At 42.4% G+C, this 18,144-nt stretch overlaps 2 protein-coding genes across 4 annotated transcripts; one reads left to right on the forward strand and one right to left on the reverse strand.

The window, feature by feature from the left end:
- Positions 1–549: 549 nt before the first annotated feature.
- Positions 550–9,731, reverse strand: vtnb (vitronectin b). Of its 2 annotated transcripts, XM_088320800.1 has the most exons (8): positions 9,556–9,730; positions 9,364–9,480; positions 9,000–9,296; positions 6,882–7,021; positions 5,142–5,298; positions 3,195–3,353; positions 2,787–3,113; positions 550–712 (listed from the first exon to the last, which is right to left on the reverse strand). In XM_088320800.1, the coding sequence occupies exons 1-8, from the start codon at positions 9,626–9,628 to the stop codon at positions 576–578; spliced, it is 1,407 nt and encodes a 468-aa protein (XP_088176926.1). In that variant the 5' UTR covers positions 9,629–9,730; the 3' UTR covers positions 550–575. The 2 variants fall into 2 exon arrangements, with proteins under 2 accessions (XP_088176926.1, XP_088176925.1); XM_088320799.1 differs by having other exon boundaries at positions 2,787–3,353; positions 9,556–9,731.
- A 4,056-nt stretch (positions 9,732–13,787) lies between these two features.
- Positions 13,788–17,942, forward strand: LOC148349051 (beta-crystallin A1-like). Of its 2 annotated transcripts, none has more exons than XM_088320801.1 (6): positions 13,788–13,859; positions 13,923–13,970; positions 14,030–14,148; positions 15,123–15,264; positions 15,335–15,477; positions 17,591–17,942. In XM_088320801.1, the coding sequence occupies exons 2-6, from the start codon at positions 13,932–13,934 to the stop codon at positions 17,736–17,738; spliced, it is 591 nt and encodes a 196-aa protein (XP_088176927.1). In that variant the 5' UTR covers positions 13,788–13,859; positions 13,923–13,931; the 3' UTR covers positions 17,739–17,942. The 2 variants fall into 2 exon arrangements, with proteins under 2 accessions (XP_088176927.1, XP_088176928.1); XM_088320802.1 differs by having other exon boundaries at positions 13,829–13,858; positions 13,919–13,970.
- The last annotated feature ends 202 nt before the right edge of the window (positions 17,943–18,144 follow it).

Here is an 18,144-nt window from a genome sequence, read left to right on the forward strand (position 1 = left end):
GAATCAGTAGTAAGGACGGTAGAGGAAATAATAGGTACTGGCCTCCCGTCCCTGCAGAGTATCTACATCGATCGAACTAGAAAATGGACAATAAAAATCGTAGACGATCCCAGTCACCCTGCTCGCAGGTACTTTGATAACCTGCCGTCTGGTCGCCGTCTTCGCTCCATTGCGAGCAAGACTTCCTGTTTAAAGAGAGTTTTTACCCTTCCGCTATTCATATGTTCAATAAGAATTGATTTAGGTTATTATGTATAGTATTATTATGCCAACGCCGTTCCTCCGACCTATTCTACTCTAGTCTTGTGATTTACATATTCTTTCTTTTTAAACTATTCTAATACCTTGTATTATACCCTACAATGTCTTTTTCACTCTATTCTTATTATTCTTTTCAATCTATTATTTTATCATTATTGAGTGTTCGCGTGTCAAATGATTTCTTGTATATATCATGTTTATGGTTTATATTGGCTGAATAAATAAATACAATACAATACAAAAATATTTATCCATAGAAAGACTTGCACAATGATTCCTATCCTCAAGTTGTGTTGCTTTCTTTTTTATTGTTTTTATCTCTTCTCAGCACGTGTGGGGTCAGGTTTATCTTCCTGCTGGCAACCCAGCCAGAACTTGGCAATGGAGCGCGGGTAAGGTGGCGAAACCAGGGCCACTCGTTTCGTGCGGAGATCCACCCGATAGTACTGATCTGTACACACAATAAAGGTACATATCATTAGATCTTCACATTGGGTTAACAATGTGGGCGTTACTTTTGATTCTGAGCTCAATTTTACTGTACAAAGAAAACAAAATATAACTAAAATTGTGTTGCGCCCAGGACCAAGAGGTCGCAGGTTTGATTCCCGACTCCTCCGTGTTATATGTCGAAGTCTCCTTGGGCAAGACACTGAATCCCTAGTGCCCCCAATAAGCAGGTCGGCGCCTTGCATGGCTGCTATTGGTGTGTGAGTGTGTGTGTGAATGGCTGGGTAAGTGTGAAGCACATTGTAAAGCGCATTGGGAGGTCTTCATTGACTTGAAAAGCACTATATAAAGGCAGACCATGAAATAAGTCATTTGTATAATATATAAACAATAAAGGTCTTAACACAGACCCTTGAGGGACTCCACAGCATATGCTCCCAAGACTTGAATTGCTGTCACCAATCTGTGCGTATTCCACATTGCTGTAGCTTTTGAAGTGGTATATTGTGATTTACTCAGTCAAAAGCTTTCCTTAAATCTATAAAAATTCTGACGGGATATAGCTAGTCTATTTTTTGTGTTATATCTTAAGATCAATCGATGCCAGAGTCCTATATTGTTTATCTCTGAAGCCATACTGACTGTACAGCTTTACAAACGTGCAATAAATAACTCCCTATTGGTGTGTAAGTGTGTGTGTGAATGGGTAAGTGTGAAGCACATTTTAAAGCACTTTGGGGGGGTCTTCATTGACTTGAAAAGCGCCATATAAATGCAGACCATTTATCATTTTATCTTTTGAAGAATACAGCCAGAGTCCGCCAGTTTTTCTCTCAGGCAATCACAGAGGTGTTAATGCATGATTTTATATCCTCTCCTTTAGATTATCGTGATGCCCTGCTCTCCGGTCTTCCCGAAAAGAATATTGCCAGCTTGAGTGTACTATGAAATTTTGCACCACGAGTGCTTACAGAAGCCAGGATCGTTTTTACTGTTCATGTTCACTGTTCGCTTAACTACCTGGGTGGTAGCGGTACCACTTCTTGTGGTGTGTCTTGGGCATGTAGAGCCTGGTGGTGCTCATCACTTTCCTAATGGTTTTTTTTAAGTAGGGGTTTGCTCACCCACATGAAACAAAAAGTATTGGCAGGGTTGGGTAGGGTTACTTTAACTTGATTACTTTCAATTACTTTTGGATTACTCCAATACCATATATGCTAATAAAAGACAAAAGAAACTAAATAATAAATAAAATGAGTACATTTTGTGCAGGCTTGGGGAGTAACGGAACACATGGAACGTCAAAAATGATGTTGGCAAACTGTTTGGATTTATTTTCATTTTGTTTCTGTCGCATTTTATGTTAGTTTTGCTGGAGATCAAAGAGATCAAAGCCAGGAGAGAAAGCTTACCACGTGTTGTGAGTCATAATTTTATTCATGTGTAGTTTCTTTTGTCTTTTATTAGCATATTTGGTATTGGAGTAATCCAAAAGTACCGTATTTTCCGCACTATAAGGCGCACCCAAATTCTGTTTTTTTTTTAAAAAGCTGACTATGCGCCTTATAATCCGGTGCGCCTTATATATGGATCAATATTGAATTGCAAGGTCTCGCAACTAAGAGAAGCAGCCACCGACTCCATTTTTTGCGTAGAAGAAGAAGTGCGCTGTGCATACTGGGAAATATTAAACAACGATTCTCTATTATTTGTGCGTTTGTATAAAGACCCTGAAATGGCTCCTATTAAGAGACACGCTTACAACGCAGAGTTTAAACTCAAGGCGATCAGTCACGCAGTAGAACACGGAAATAGAGCAGCAGCAAGAGAGTTTAACATTAATGAATCGATGGTGCGGAAGTGGAGGAAGCATGAGGATGAGCTGCGCCAAGTAAAGAAGACTAAACAAAGGCAATAAAATACGGTAATTGAAAGTAATCAAGTTAAAGTAACCCTACCCAACCCTGCTTATTGGACACCGCACTTTGAGTGTCAATTCATTTCCTGAAAAGTTCTTTATAAATACATTTTGATTTTGTGTAAATGCATGTATAGCTGTATGCAGGGCGACAAACCTCTCTTAAAAAAGTAGACGTATTGCACGGGCGTGGTGGCGGACATCTGCACCCGTATCGGCGCCACGGTGGCGACCTCCACTTCCAAAGTCTCGTCATAGTCCCAATAGGCCAAGGCGCTCCAGAAGTCGTCAAAAAGCGTCTCTCGGCTTTGCCTGCGGCGGTATTTCCTCCTGGGCCTTCTCAGCCGATTCGCCCTCCTGACCAACGGCGGCGATGTCGGTTTAGGGCTGAGGAAGACCCTCCCCACCATGGCCGCATCCAAGGGTGGGGTGATACCAAACCAGTTTTTGCTGATGAGGTGGGGCCCTGACGTGCGGCTGTCGACTGAAGGCCGGGATGAAAACAACGGTGAGGTGGGCAAGATGTGCCGGTGAGGAGACCCCTTCAATTTCCCCCGAGTCTGACCTGAGCTCCCGAAGAGTTCGGCAAAGAAGTCGTCCAAACTTTGATCGCAGAAAAGGTCGGTGTAGCGCGAGAACAAGACCGACGGCGAAGATCGACTCATCTGGACGCACTCCTGATGGGTTGGCTGGTTGAAGAACTCGTACACGTAGTAGTGATCCCCTGGCACAGACGAGCGGTATCGGGTCAAGTCATGTTTATTTGTATACCCCTTAATCACAGGGAGTCTCAAAGTTTGGCACAGACCCCAGATGATTGCAAACTATAGACTATTATTACTCCATCCCCTGATCTAAAACCTACATGAGGGCAAGGAAAAACTCAAAATCCTCAACATGAAGAAAAAAAATGAAGAAACCTTGAGAAAGGACCATCATCCCCCTTCCAGGATAACCAGGCTGCAATGGATGTTGCAATAACAGACAATAAAATTATAAATACAATATAAAATAATCAAAGTATTATATAAAACAAAAAATAATGAATAAATTAAAAAGGATGTTGCATTAACAAATGCGTTACAAAGGAAACCGTTCCTGGATTGCTTTGCTTTTCTCAGTCAGCAGCAAAGTTCCCTCTAAGTTGCCAGCTAAGTAGCCAGCTCACAAAAATGATGGCTCAAAATTGCTAATTAAGAAGCGAATTAAGTTAAAGTCACTGGGCATGAAGGTAAAAATACACAGGTTCCACTGACGCTTTGTTCTAAATTCGGTATTTTGAAGTCAAGGTCCAAGTAGAACCAAGTTAGTAAAGTCAGTAGAGTTTTTCGAGAACCGGCTTCTTCGGCTCGGCTCACTAAAAGGAACCGGCTCTTTCGGGTCCTAAACGGCTCTTCGGGTTGTTTTTGCTTCTTTAATCCCAACATGACCAAATATTATGTAAGATTATGCACAAAATGACTTAAAGGAAGGGGGGAATAGAACAAAAAAGAAAAAAATACCAAAATAAAAAAACAAATGAAAAGCTGAGAAAAAAGAAACAAAAAGAAGAGAAAAAAGAAGGAAAATTTTAGAAAAAAGGCAGAAAAAAAAAGAAAAGAAATAAACAAAGGAAAAAAGTAAAGAGAGAACAAAACAAAAAAAGTAACAGCTAGGAAAAATAAACACAATGAGATTTTTTTAACATTACAATGACTTCTGATTGTTGACTATTAGTACCGGTACTTTGCTCCCGATGTAACATAACATACAATCATCAATCCACCAGCAAAACTTAAGGTCAGCAAGGGTGGTTGCATTTATATTTACCTACAAAGTGCAACTGAATATAGTCACTGTGGCACAGAATACCAGAATCCTGAATTTCTCCTCATGGAGATACTCTCCCTACCGTACATACTCGCATTTAGGCCATATTTGCAACTATCAAATGAAATACTGAAATCAGGGGGTCAGTTTTTGGTTGTGTGTCACCTGTAACAAATGGTACGCAGCTTACAGGGAGGGGGCGTGGCTTATAGTGCAACAACAAAATAACTAGGGCGAAAAGTGTGCTGGATTTTGTTGTTTTTATCGGTAAAATTATTTTCGTTGTTGAAAAAATAAAACATCTTGGACAGTACCTAGAAAGGGAGGAGGAAATCTTCGAGTGGTTTGAAGCCCACAGACAAAATGGATATGGAGTGTCTCGGCTAAGTGTTTGTTTTCTCTGAAATTGCACAAGCCAAGAAATTTGAAGGGTTCACTGTTTCCATAGTTTGGTGTACATGTTTTCTTCTATTCAGTTTGTTATGTGGCTATCTAAAAGCACTTTCAGGAGTATATATGATAATTTGTAGTAGTTACTTTCAAAGTAACATGGTAATTTTAATAGTCAATAATCTGAAGGTTAACTGTATCAGTTTTGAAATGAAGTGTCTAGACACTGTGTCTAATTACTGTTTTTCAGTCACACGCCCAAAACTAGTTACAGGCACAAAAGTGCCTCGGATCAAGTTCTCGTGTTCAATACCTTTAAAAAAGTAGGCCTTCTCTTTCTGGCGGTGGTTGGGGGCAGGCAGAGCAAAAGCAGCCTGAAAGTTGTCGGGTATTCCATCGAAGCCCTCGGAAATTTCTCTCGGGAATCCCTCATCCAGGACGTCGCCTTCAAATCGCCAATATTTACTTCCCTGAGGTTTGAATATAAGCATTCTTAGTGATACTTTCTCTACACAATATATGCAAATCTACTCACAACAATAGTCTACCGAGAAAAATGGATCGCGGCCGCATGGGTGCTGTTCATTTTAGGAGGAAATAACCAAAAAAAGAGCTGCCACGCATGAGACAAATTTGCTCTCTTGACCCTCTCTCTCAGCAATAGTCAACTGGAGATAACAGATTATGGTCAAAACAGTGCTGTTCATTTTAGGTGGGTCCCAATGACACGTTTCAGCGGCGCAAACCGCCCAAAAAATGCCTACTGCTGGCCCTTGCTTTTAGCAATAGCTGACTGTATAATGGATCGCGGCCACAAACGTGCTTTTCTTTTTAGGCAGGCCAGAATCACACTCTTTCTGACAAAAGTGTCTGTCCTAGCCTGCTGCAATATGGGATTTGGGATCATGAATCCTGTCTGCAGGAGTGCAGTTTATTTTAGTAGGAAATAATGGCAAAAAAGTCCTGCCAGCCCGGACAAAATTGCCCTCTACTGGTTCTTGCTCACAGCCAGGGTTGGGTAGGTTTACTTTAACTGGATTACTTTCAATTACTTTTGGATTACTCCAATACCAAATATGCTAATAAAAGACAAAAGAAATTGGCTGGCAACCAGTTCAGGGTGTCCCCTGCCCACTGCCCGGAGATGGCTGAGATGGGCTCCAGCCCCCCCGCGACCCTAATGAGGATAAGCGGTATGGCTAATGAGATGAGATGAGATGAGAAGACAAAAGAAACTAAATATGAATAAAATGATGACTCACAACACGTGGTAAGCTTTCTCTCCTGGCTTTGATCTCTTTGATCTCCGGCAAAAGTAACATCAAATGTGACAGAAACAAAAAGAAAATAAATCCAAACAGCTTGCCAACATCAATTTTACCGTTCCGTGTATTCCGTTACTCCCCAAGCCTGCAGAAAATTTAAATTTTTTTTATTCATTTTTAGTTTATTTTGTCTTTTATTAGCATATTTGGCATTGGAGTAATCCAAAAGTAATAGAAAATAATCCAGTTAAAGTAACCCTACCCAACCCTGCTCACAGCATTATATGATTGGTTATAATAGATCATAGCCGCACAAGTGCAATCCAATTTTTGATGGACAGAAGGGCAAAAAAGAGTTGCTAGGTCCGACAAAAGTGCTCTCTAGCGGCTCCTGTTAGCAGTAATATGTGATCAGGGATAATAGATTTTACAGAATAATTTTCTTCCTGTGTGAAGTATCAAACCTGAATAAGCGAGGGATTACAGTATACCAAATACCTTCCTTCTTTCCTGCCATTGGTATGCATATAATAATAATTATAATAATTTCCTTGTATTGTCATTCTGTGTAACAATGTACACAGAACGAAATGTCGATTGCACCTGACCCGTTGTAGCGAGCCGATGCAGCCGCAGCCAACAGAGGGCGCCGACGACCACTTTTTAAGTCTTAGGAATGACTCGGCCGGGGCGCGAACCACCGACCTCCCAGTCTCAAAGCGGGCGCCTTACCATCTAGGCTACTGAGCTGGTAAAATATGCTTACCTTATGCTTAAGCTTGGCTCACCTTAAATATATAAGACTTCCCTTGACAGTTAATCCGAGTGAAGGCAGCGTCCACCGGTCCCGGAATCCCCCACACGTCCTGGATCAGTTTAGGATAACCGGGAAGAATGGCTGTATCGTCCAGCTCGAAGAAATATTCACCTGAGAGAAGGTAGGCACTGACATGCTAATGTGTCATAAGGTGTTCCACAGGGTTCAATTCTGAGTCCCTTGTTGCTTCTGTTGTATTTGTTGCATTTAGTAAAGCATGGAATGAATACAACTGACAGGTTTTTGAGCAAAAAAGGATGTTTCGCTTCAAGATTAATCAGGCCCACTAAGGGATTGAATCCGGCCTGCGAGACAACACTCAAAGAAGCGCAAGAGAAAAATGAGCTGCAGGTTGAAATATGTCAACTTGATGTTGCCAAAGCCAGGTGCCTCGAACACAGACACTGTACTTGTATCTCTCTCTCTCGCTCTCTCTCTGTCTCTCTCTCTCTTCCACCCCTTTTCTCCCACTCTCTGTCTCTGTCTCTTTCACTCTCAGTGCCTCTCTTTTTCTCTTCCTTTGATGCTCTTTGTCTTTTTCTCTCTCTGTGTCTTTTTAACTTCTTTTGCTCTAACTTCCCTTTTTTCTTTTTCTCTCTTTTCTCTTTCTCTCTTCCTACCCTTTGCGCTTTCTTTTCTCTTTTCTCTCCTTCTTTCTTTCTATTTCTCTTTGGATTTCTTTACTCCTCTCCCATTCTTTTCCCCCTCTCTCACAACTTTTTATCTCTTTTGTTTCTCACGCTCTCACGCTCTCTCCCTCTTTTTCTTTCTTTGTCTCGCCCTCTCTCCTTTTCCCTCCCTCTATCTCTTATTTCTTTCTCTCTTCTTTTCCTTTCTTTCTAATCGAGTAGTCCGGCCCCCAAGAGAATGTTTGTTTTATCGTGTGGCCCCCGAGTTAAAATGAGTTTGACACCCCTGCTCTAAAACCTGCTCTGATTTTTTAAATAAGGGGTCTATACAGTGGCCCTTCTACATACGAGCTACTCTAGTTGCGAGGAATTGGATATTTGAGATGAAACTATTGCCCAACATACGAGAGAAAAGGCAAGTTACATGAATTTCCAGACACTACCACTAGAGGGCCCAGTTTTCTGGACAGGTCACTGTCAGTATCAGCTCATCCCAGATAGCACTTGCATTTCCCACGATACAGACCTGATCCTGCAAACTTTTTTTGTTTTTTTTCATCGTGCGCTCTAATACACCTCTGTTAGCCGCCGCCAACTTCCTCCATTGTAAGTTTTCATAATAAACTCTGATTTTATTTTGTTAATGTCAAGATTACTCATTGCCCTCACCTGTACCTGCTCGTTTGGCTCCAGAGGCTGCTCGTTGCCTGATTGATTCACCTCCTATTTAAACTCAGTACTGCAGTCGTTCCTTGTCAGTCCGTCAGCGATCCTCTGCATACGCAAGACAAGCACTTTGACTCTGGCACCCGTCGGTCCCGTTTTCATCCGTATACCACTCGTCTGTTCCCGATTCCCCGTTTGTCTCCGGCCGTCGCGCAGTTTTGTCCGTTTGACCACGCTCTGGTCTCCCACCCCAGCTAACGACCCGTTTTTGACCACCGACCACGCTCTGATCCCCCGCTCCGGCTATCGACCCGTTTTGCCCATTTGACCACGCTCCACTTCCGCTTTCCGATCCCGCTCCCATCCCGTGAGCTGCTAACTCTCCTGTCCAGCGACCACCGGCATTTGTTTCCTCACTCCGGACTTTTAAACTTTTGTTATGCGATTGGGTCTACCATCTGTTCCGGTTCTTACAGTTAATGTCCTGTTGTTTATTTTATTATTGTATTTTATGTTCAATTACTATTTGAATGTGTTTTTAGAAGAAGTTTCTTTGTTCTTTGACAATGACAATACATTTTTTGATTTGGGGAATGTGTTTTTGTTAACTCGGATAATTTTGGGTGACCAGAACAGATGAATTCGTTTTAAGTTATTTCGTTTGGGGAAAATTTGTTCGAGATATGAGAAATTCGTGCTACAAGCTTGACCTGCGGATTAGATAAATTAATGCTGAGGGGCCACTATAATCGGAATTGGGAATGTGTTTTCTGGATGTCCTTCAGGGGGCGCACCTCTAAAGGCATACACAGATCCGTTCTTCAGCTGCAGGAAGGCGTCAAAGGGCCTCGCGCTGCAGGCGGCTGCATTTCGGTCCACTGGCGCCCCCGTGGGGCGTGGAGGCTGGGGGACCTCGGAGGTGACCGGCGGCGCGTTAAACACAGGCTCCGCAATCGAGGTCGGCGCAGGGTTGAAGGTCGGCTTTAACGTCGGCTCCAATGTCGGGGCCAAGGTCGTATCTAACTCCTCCACCAGAGTCTCGAATGTGCCTTGGTTGTCTTCAGTTTCTTCAAACGTGTCGCCTCGTGCGGCTGAGGGACACACCAACGCGATTGACATATTTGAAGGGCAAACAGGGCATGTTTCAAGGTCACTGACTTTTCTTAGGACACGTTTTGTCAAAGTCAAGACAGCAGCTTCCGTAGTAGACGCACATGGAATCGCACTGACACTTCTTCGCCATGTCGAACACACCGCAGCGACCGGAGCACGACTCTGGACAAAACACAAACACATTTTAAACTATGGGAGATGTCTTAAATGTGTGTGTGGAAGAAAGAGGCGATGTACCTTCTGCAGCCAAGATGACTTCCATCATCATCATCATCATCATTGTGATGACGGAGATGCGAAGAGTCTTCATGGCGGCGATTGAAAAATAAATATTGTGTGTAGAAGTGTTTCAATCTCGACGCGATGAGTAAACTAGTAGTCTGAGCTGAAAGTGACTGAGGGACGGGGACGAGAAAAACTGTGACGCAGAGACATTCTGCCGTTTTATTGGTCGGAGAGCCGCCTCCAAAACCTCAAAGGTCATATTTGTTTTCGTTGAGTGAAAATCTGAAAGTCTTACGGACATACTCTATTGATTTCAATAGCAAACATGAAAACCAAACTATGACCCCCACCAGTGTTCCCTCTAAGCTGCGCGCGTGCGCAATTGCGCACTGCTCGCACATTCTTAGCGCACAACAAAATCTAGCCAGCGCACAAAAATGAGGGCTCAAAATTACTAATTAAGAAGCGACTTAAGTCAAAGTTACAGTGCATGAAGGTAAAAATACACGGGTTCCCCCGACGTTGTGTCCTAAATGCGGTATTTTGAAGTCGAGTCGAAGTAGAACGAAATTGAGTAAAGTTGGTAGAGTTTGTCGAGAACCGGCTTCTTTGGCTCGGCTCACTAAGGAACCGGCTCTTTTCGGGTCCTAAACGGCTCTTCGGGTTGTTTTTGCTTTTTAATCCCAACATGACCAAGTATGAGGTAAAATTATGCACAAAATGACTTAAAGGAAGGGGGGAATAGAACAAAAAAGAAAAAAATACCAAAATGAAAAAGTAGTGAAAAGCTGAGAAAAAAATAAACAAAAGGAAGAGAAAAAAAGAAGGAAAGATTTAGAAAAAAGCCAGAAGAAAAGAAAGAAATGTAGAAAAAAAGTATATAGAGAACAAAAAGAAAAAAGTAACAGCTCTGAAAAAATAAGCACAATGAGATTTTTTTTAAGGAATTAAAAAAAAAGTAGAAAAAAACACGGAAAAAAGAAGAAAAGTTTGTGTTGCATTCAAATAATTTCCAATTATATCAAGTGAATCTTGTTGCCAACATTGTACTTCCACAAAAAATGTGATTAAGTACAGTTCTGTATCTTACAACCGACTAAATAAGCCCCCAAAAATGTTAATATTATGCGACAAAATATATCAGGAAATAAAAAGAAATGGATATCTTGTGAAAGAATTGTAAGAACAAACGACGTTTGTAGGCCATACAACCTTTGCAATAGTACATGAGTCAATTCATTCAAAAGAGAAAAATAATTTTGCATTGCCGGAAACTCAGCAAAATGTAACTTGATGTCAAGTTTTGATAATGAATTATCTTGCCACACTTGGGATTATGGTTGCTCACTGTTGTTTCAAGCGTTGCTCACCGACTTTGTGTGAACGCTCAGACCCTTGGAAAATTAGAGGGAACATTGACCCCCACCATTTTGAAAACCACAAATGCGTCAAAAAGACCCACAGTTCATATTTATGTGTGTAATTTGTACATCTTTTACGTAGTGCAATGTTTAGCACATTTGCCCAACATGTGAAAGGTCCCTGGTTCGAGACTTTCACATTCTAAAAACATGCATGTCAGGTGAATTGGCCGGTCCAAATTTTCCCTAGGTGTGAATAAGTGAGTTGTCTGTCTCTGTGTGCCCTGCAACTGGCTGGCAACCAGTTCAGGGTGACCCCTGCCCAATGCCTGAAGATAGCTGGGATGGGCTCCAGCACGCCCGTGACCCTACTGAGGATAAGCGGTGCAGATAATGGATAGATGAATGGATAGGACCTAGTTTTATTTAATTTAATTTGAAGGAATATCTGTAAATTCGATTCTTTTTTTTAACGTAACCAAAGATAGCCTATTTAGAATGTACTATGCAAAGAGAACCAGGAGTTGGTTTAAAATTCCTGGCCCCCTTTTTCCCTTTAAACCAGCCTCCATAGTAATCAAAAGCTCCACAGTTGTTGGAAATGTTAGCGCGACGCCTCGCCTAAGCTTGCTGAGTTTGCTTGTTTCTTTGTCAAGTCTGAGATGAACGCATCAGCAGAATCAAGCACACAAGTGGGAATGTCCTGCGTTATTTAGTTTTTTGTATTTTGACGTTCTAGCCTACTTTTGCTTACCCGGGGGTGGAATAAGCCAATGATTATAGGCAGGGTTGGGTAGGGTTACTTTAACTTGATTACTTTCAATTACTTTTGGATTACTCCAATACCAAATATGCTAATAAAAGACAAAAGAAACTAAATATGAATAAAATGATGACTCACAACACGTGGTAAGCTTTCTCTCCTGGCTTTGATCTTTTTGATCTCCGGCAAAACTAACATAAAATGCGACAGAAACAAAATGAAAATAAGTCCAAACAGCTTGCCAACATCATTTTTGCCGTTCCATGTATTCCGTTACTCACCAAGCCTGCACAAATTTTAGTAATTTTATTTATATTTCTTTTGCAATATTGCACAACCGTTACGATACCAACGTTATCACGACAACCTTGTATGTAACATCCCACATGCCGACATTTCTTGTGTAAATACCATGTAAATTATAACTATAGCCTTATCCCCCTTGTCTTATAACATTATCTTCTCTGTTCCTTTATCTTCTTGCTCATACGAATATGAATGTGTAAAACTGGAGTGTCATGCCCAATTTCGTTGTCACAATATGTTAGCCCATTTGTAACAATGACAATAAAGGTATATTCTATTCTATTCTATTCTATTATAGGGTACATGAATGCCATCCATAAAAAAAGCTTTGATGGCTCTGAGGGTCTCAAACAAATATTTATGTGTTTTTATCAATGTCTTTTTTTTTTAACTTTTATCATTTTACGAAAAAAGTGATTTGAAAAATTAAAATGTTTTCACATCACGCTAAAAAATATTTTAAATTCTGATATGATAAATTAAAAAAAGATAATTAAAATGACCACATTTTTTCTTTTAACGCATTTTTTTTTTGCATTATGTAACATTAAAGTGAAGCATTTGGTTCCGGTTCTTGACTTAAACAATAATTTACCTTTAATCACCGAGAGTCTGAAAGGGCCACAATGACAAAAAAACCCTGATCTGAAACCTGTATGCAGCCTGGGCCTGAATTGAGAGTGCTTTTATCCCTGCAGATTTCTTCTTGGCTCTTGGTGTGACAAGTAAACTTGCATTTTCCGAGCAGACTCTCAGAGCAGGGACATATAGCATGCCTTAAGGGAGCAAGTCCATGCAAACCTTAGTATGTTAGTAACAGAACCTTAAAGTCATATCAAGAACCAGTTGATATCAAAACTGGATATCGAAATCAAACAGGACAAACTAGATGGGAACGAGACTGAAAATCGATATTGAACAGGACAAAATAGACGGGAACAATACCGGACAGGAAACCAGCAGGAAACCGACACTAATCATGTAATGCAGATAGGGATGGCACCAGGAAAAATAAACTCAAAATGAAGACATAAAAATGTGAAATAGAGAGTAAAATATATTACTGTCATGATCCAGAACAGGAGGAGATGTGTGATGTTTCTCACAGAAGCTTTTATTTTATATCGAAATTAATCAGGACAAACTAGACAGGAAGGCTACCAGACACCGGAGATCGATATCAAACAGAACAAAATAGCCGGGAACAAACCTAGAGATCAATATAAAACAGGACAATCAAAACTGGATATCTAAATTAAACAGGACAGACTAGATGGGAACGAAACGGAAAATCGATATCTAACAAAAGGAATTGACCAGAACAATACTGGACAGGAAACCAGCAGGAAACCGGACAGAGTCAAACCCAAGTCTTGTGGGTGCAGAGGTTTGTTGACGGACTGACAAAGGGTGAGTGAGAATACCGAGTTTAAATAGAAGGGAAGCCAATCTGTCAACAAGCTGCAGCTGGGGCCACACGGGCGGGGCCAATTGGGCGCCTTGGCAACCTTGGAAAAAAATGTGTCGTTCGCAAACTAATTATGACAGGCACGCCTTTTTTTTTTACTTATATCAATGTTTAGAACAGTGTTTGAACAAGTCAACAATCAATATCTTAGTTTTTTTCCGGGTTAAGTTGCAACAAATGAAGTGAGAGCTACATCAATGAAAATGTTTTGCTAAATAAAACAGCCCAACAAGGACTCTCAGTATTTCTGTGCGTGTCTGTGTGTGCTTATGCCAACAAATACATCATCAAGCAAAATGCTGACATGGGGCCTCCCCCCTATGTATCTCCTGAGCCCCGTGTATATAAGCCCCCGTATGCAGCGCCCCGGCAACCCCGTCAGTGGAACCCTGCGACACTCAGATCAGCACTTTGCACGGTAAGAACGTTTTTAGATGAAAGAGTCTTTCTTCTAACCTGAGAACTGTTTGTGTGCCTGCAGAAAAACAAGATGTCTCAGATAAACCCCAGTCCCACCGGCCCCTGGAAGGTGAGACCCTCAACGTCGCACTGCGGGTTCCTCATCTGAGCTAACCTTCTTGTGTGCAGATGACAGTGTACGACCAGGAGAACTTCCAGGGCAGGCGCGTGGAGTTTACGGCCAGCTGCCAGAACATCATGGAGTGCGGCCTGGACAACATTCGCTCCCTCAAGGTGGAGTGTGGCGCGTACGTATGCTTCGGTTTCTGACAAAAAAATGCAGTTTTCGCAAACGAATGCACAATTCCATCCATCCATTGTCTGCACCGCTTATCCTCAGTAGGGTCGCGGGGGTGCTGGAGCCCATCCCAGCTATCTTCGGGCAGTGGGCAGGGGACACCCTGAACTGGTTGCCAGCCGGTCGCAGGGCACACAGAGACAACCATTCACTCGCTCATTCACACCTAGGGACAATTTGACCTGGTTAATTAACTTGATAAGCATGTTATGGAATGTGGGAAGAAACCCAAGCAAGCACAGGAAGAACGTGCAAACTCCACACAGGAAGGTTCGATCTCATGACCTAGGAACTGTGCTGCACACGCGCTAACCACTGCTCCGCCGTGCTGCCCCGAATGCACAAATCAAGGTGCTCAATCTAAAGTTAGTCCAAAACCAGAACGGAGACAGGACCCACTTGCGTTGCGTTTCTCACAAGTTTTATTGGAAGAAGGCGAAAGGGCTGCGCCCACGATCCGGTGTTCGCTGGACGCGGGAAGCAAGTTGCTCTGGTACTCGGATTGTGCTCCGAACGCAGAGGTGGATCTTCCATGGCGAGTGATGGCGATGTCAGGGACGGAAAAAGCGGGTCGGTAGTCGGGACAGGAGAGCAAAAAACGTGGTTGCGGTCGGAAGCGAGTTGTAAGCCGGAAAAGGAGAGAAGAAGTAGTCGGGGAAGAAAAGAGGTCGAAAACCGGGACGGGAGAGCAGACGCGGTCAGGATTAAAAACGGGTGGAAGCCGGGAACAGACGGGAGCAAAAAAAAAACGGGACAGGTGGGAGCCAGGGTCAAAAAAAGCTTGCCTAGAGTTCTCTGAGGTTCGCAGACAGACTGACAAAAGGGGAAAGACAGGACTGGGTTCAAATACTGATCGGGAACCAATCAGATTGCCTCACCGGGATAGCAGAATTCTGTAAGTCATATTGTGCACGTTGTGTCCAGTTGGGTGGGCTACGAGCACTCCAGCTTCTGCGGCCAACAATTCGTCCTGGAGAAAGGCGACTACCCCCGCTTCGAGGCCTACAGCGGCAGCAACTCGTACCGCATCGAGAGGATGATCTCCTTCAGGCCCATCTGCAGCGCCGTAAGCCAAAGACCGCGGGGACGCCGTCCTTACACCAGCTCATCTTCTGATTCTTCCCCCCGTTCCTCAGAACCAAAAGGAAGCTCGCATGACCATCTACGAGAAGGAGAACATGGTGGGTCGCCAGCTGGAACTGTGTGATGACTTCCCTTCCCTGCAGGCTATGGGATGGTTAAACAACCAGGTCGGATCCATGCAAGTCCAGAGTGGAGCGTAAGTGCTCAACCTTCTAACAAAACTAAAAAGATTCTGTCATTGATTCTAAATGGGCCGGCAAACAATGGGATGAGATAAGCATAAGAGAAAAATGAGCCACATTGTCAAACAATGGACTGCATTTATAAATAAGTCCAGTGGATGACACCAAAACTAAGCGCCAACTCGCAAAGCTGCATCAGTAGCCTAGATGGTAGTGTGCCCGCTTTGAGACTGGGAGGTCGCTGGTTCGCGCCTCGGCCGAGTCATACCTAATTGGTAAAATGGCGCCGCCCTCTGTTGGCTGCGGCTGCATCGGCTCGCTACAACGGGTCAGGTGTATCGACATTTCGTTCTGTGTACATTGTTACAAAGAATGACAATACAAAGGAAATTATTATTATTATTATTATTATTATTAGCTGACTACCATTTATCAACCATAAAACATTTGAGGAAACAAACCATCCATCCATTATCTGCACCGCTTATCCTCAGTAGGGTCGCGGGGGTGCTGGAGCCCATCCCAGCTATCTTCGGGCAGTGGGCAGGGGACACCCTGAACTGGTTGCCAGCCAGTCGCAGGGCAGGAAACAAACCATTCCGATATCATTCTACTTAAAATGGAAGTCAGGGATGCACTGCTAAGGCAATACGATCACCTGGATTAACAAATATGTGAAAATGAAATGAATGAATGGGATTAACAAATACACATTTAAAAACTAACACCTGGGTGTTTTTGCAAGGGTTCAAAGAAGTTTAGCTCAGAACCAGTACAGGAGGAGGACCCAGATGCGTAACGTTTTCACACAAGCTTTATTTTACGGGAATGGGTATAGTCATGCGTGTGAACACAAACGCTAGTGATTTGGTGATCGCTGGGTGGAAGAAGTAAGACAAAAGTCTGGCGTGGAAAAACAGGAAGCCAGAGGACGATGAGATTGATACTGGATACACGAGCAGATACCGGACAGACGGGGTCGATACCAGACAGGAAGAGACAGACGGGATCGATACCAGATACACGAGCAGATACTGGACAGAGTCAAAACACACGTCTTGTGGGTGCAAAGGTTCGTTGACAGACTGACAAGGGGTGAATGAGAGCACTGAGCTTAAATAGGAGGGAAGCCAATTAGGCAACGAGCTGCAGCTGTTGTCAAACGGTCGGGGCCAAGTGAGGGCAATGGGCAACCATGACACTTTTCTGTAATACATGTGAAATCCCACAGTGAAGTTCCCAAATTAAGGGAACATATTTAATTAAAAAATACAAATAAAAAGCAGAAAATACTTTTGAATCATCAAATCAATTAATTTACATAATGCTAACCTTAATGTTGAAAAAAAGTACTACTAATAAAAATACTTTTGTATTTTAGTGTGTTCCTTAACCTCTGTCTCTTCAGGTGAACTTATATAACTATTGTATTTTCCGGATTATAAGGCACTCCTAAAAACCCAAAATGTGCCTTATATTCCGGTGCGCCTATTAGATTGATAGTACGGTGAATAAATTCGGTAATTTCAATGAAAGGCTTCTTTATATGGTAATAATTTATGAATGAATCAACCCGTTTTCCTAATATTCATGTTATATAAAAAAGTATGTATTCATTTTGCTCTTAGTATGTAAATTTATTTTGTGAAAAAAAATCCCATCGAGGAATATTTTGGGTCTGCCTCATAACCAGGACACCTTATCATTCAAAAAATACGGTATATTTCATATTTCATACCATGTGTACAGTAAGATCAAACATCTAGTTGGATCCGCCCATCTCTGTCTGTCCCTCACCCCCTCATACACCCTCTCCGGAGGAAAACAAAGCCTATGCAGTCAAGGACAGTACAAACATCTTCTTTGTTCCTTTATCTCTTTGTTTTCTTTATCCTCACTGTAAAATGTGGAACTGGAGTGCCACGTCCAATTTCATTGTCACAATATATTTAACCCATGTTGTAACAATGACAATAAAGATATATTCTATTCTATTCTATTCTATTCTATTCTATTCTATTCTATTCTATATTAAAGCAGGGGTCTCAAATTGTGATCCCGCGGGCTATAATCGGCCCCTAGGCTGTAAGTTCAAGTACCCTACACTAAATTGTTATTTCCCCTTAGGTTCGTGTGCTACCAATTTCCCGGCTACAGGGGCCAGCAGTACATTGTAGAGTCGGACTGTCGCGGAGGGGAGTACAAGTCCTTCCGGGAATTCGGTTCTCAAGCTCAGACCCCCCAGATCCAATCCATCAGGAGGATCCAGCACTGAAGTCCTGATCCCGATCCCTCCTACTCAATCTCAGCGCCCGGGATCCCGGATGGACTAAAGGTGCTTCGTTGCGATGCACTGAAGAACTTTTGTATTTCGACGTTACGAAAGAGACCTGTTTGAACTAGGGGCCCATCAATATGTCATCACTTTCTCTTCATAGTATTATATCAATAAATAAAGGTGAAGAAAACACCAGTGTCACATTTATGTCACTTCTCTTTTTTTCTCCAAGCATAATCTACTTGAGCAAGGTTGTTGGGGCCGTGGTTTGTTGAAAAAGTTCCAGGGAGCCACTAAGGTGTGCCACAGAGCCGCAAGGCGGCATACAGCTCCAGAGCTGCTTGTACACAAAACCAGATATTTTGCTGGTATCTCTTTTTATTGTGGGTGCTTTGACACAAAA

This window comes from Urocampus carinirostris, chromosome 17 (assembly GCF_059441175.1).
Source record: "Urocampus carinirostris isolate Australia breed hairy pipefish chromosome 17, RoL_Ucar_1.0, whole genome shotgun sequence".
Classification (NCBI taxonomy): domain Eukaryota; kingdom Metazoa; phylum Chordata; class Actinopteri; order Syngnathiformes; family Syngnathidae; genus Urocampus; species Urocampus carinirostris.

Bases quoted from the DNA above. Each gene is read 5' to 3' on its own strand.
- vtnb (XM_088320799.1), bottom strand. From the start codon at position 9,628: ATGAAGACTCTTCGCATCTCCGTCATCACAATGATGATGATGATGATG. The intron at 9,481-9,555 runs GTACATCGCCTC...TGTTTTGTCCAG, and splicing joins AGTCATCTTGGCTGCAGAAG to AGTCGTGCTCCGGTCGCTGC. The intron at 9,297-9,363 runs GTCAGTGACCTT...TGTGTCCCTCAG, and splicing joins CAAAACGTGTCCTAAGAAAA to CCGCACGAGGCGACACGTTT.
- LOC148349051 (XM_088320801.1), top strand. From the start codon at position 13,932: ATGTCTCAGATAAACCCCAGTCCCACCGGCCCCTGGAAG. The intron at 15,265-15,334 runs GTAAGCCAAAGA...CCCGTTCCTCAG, and splicing joins TCAGGCCCATCTGCAGCGCC to AACCAAAAGGAAGCTCGCAT. The intron at 15,478-17,590 runs GTAAGTGCTCAA...ATTTCCCCTTAG, and splicing joins ATGCAAGTCCAGAGTGGAGC to GTTCGTGTGCTACCAATTTC.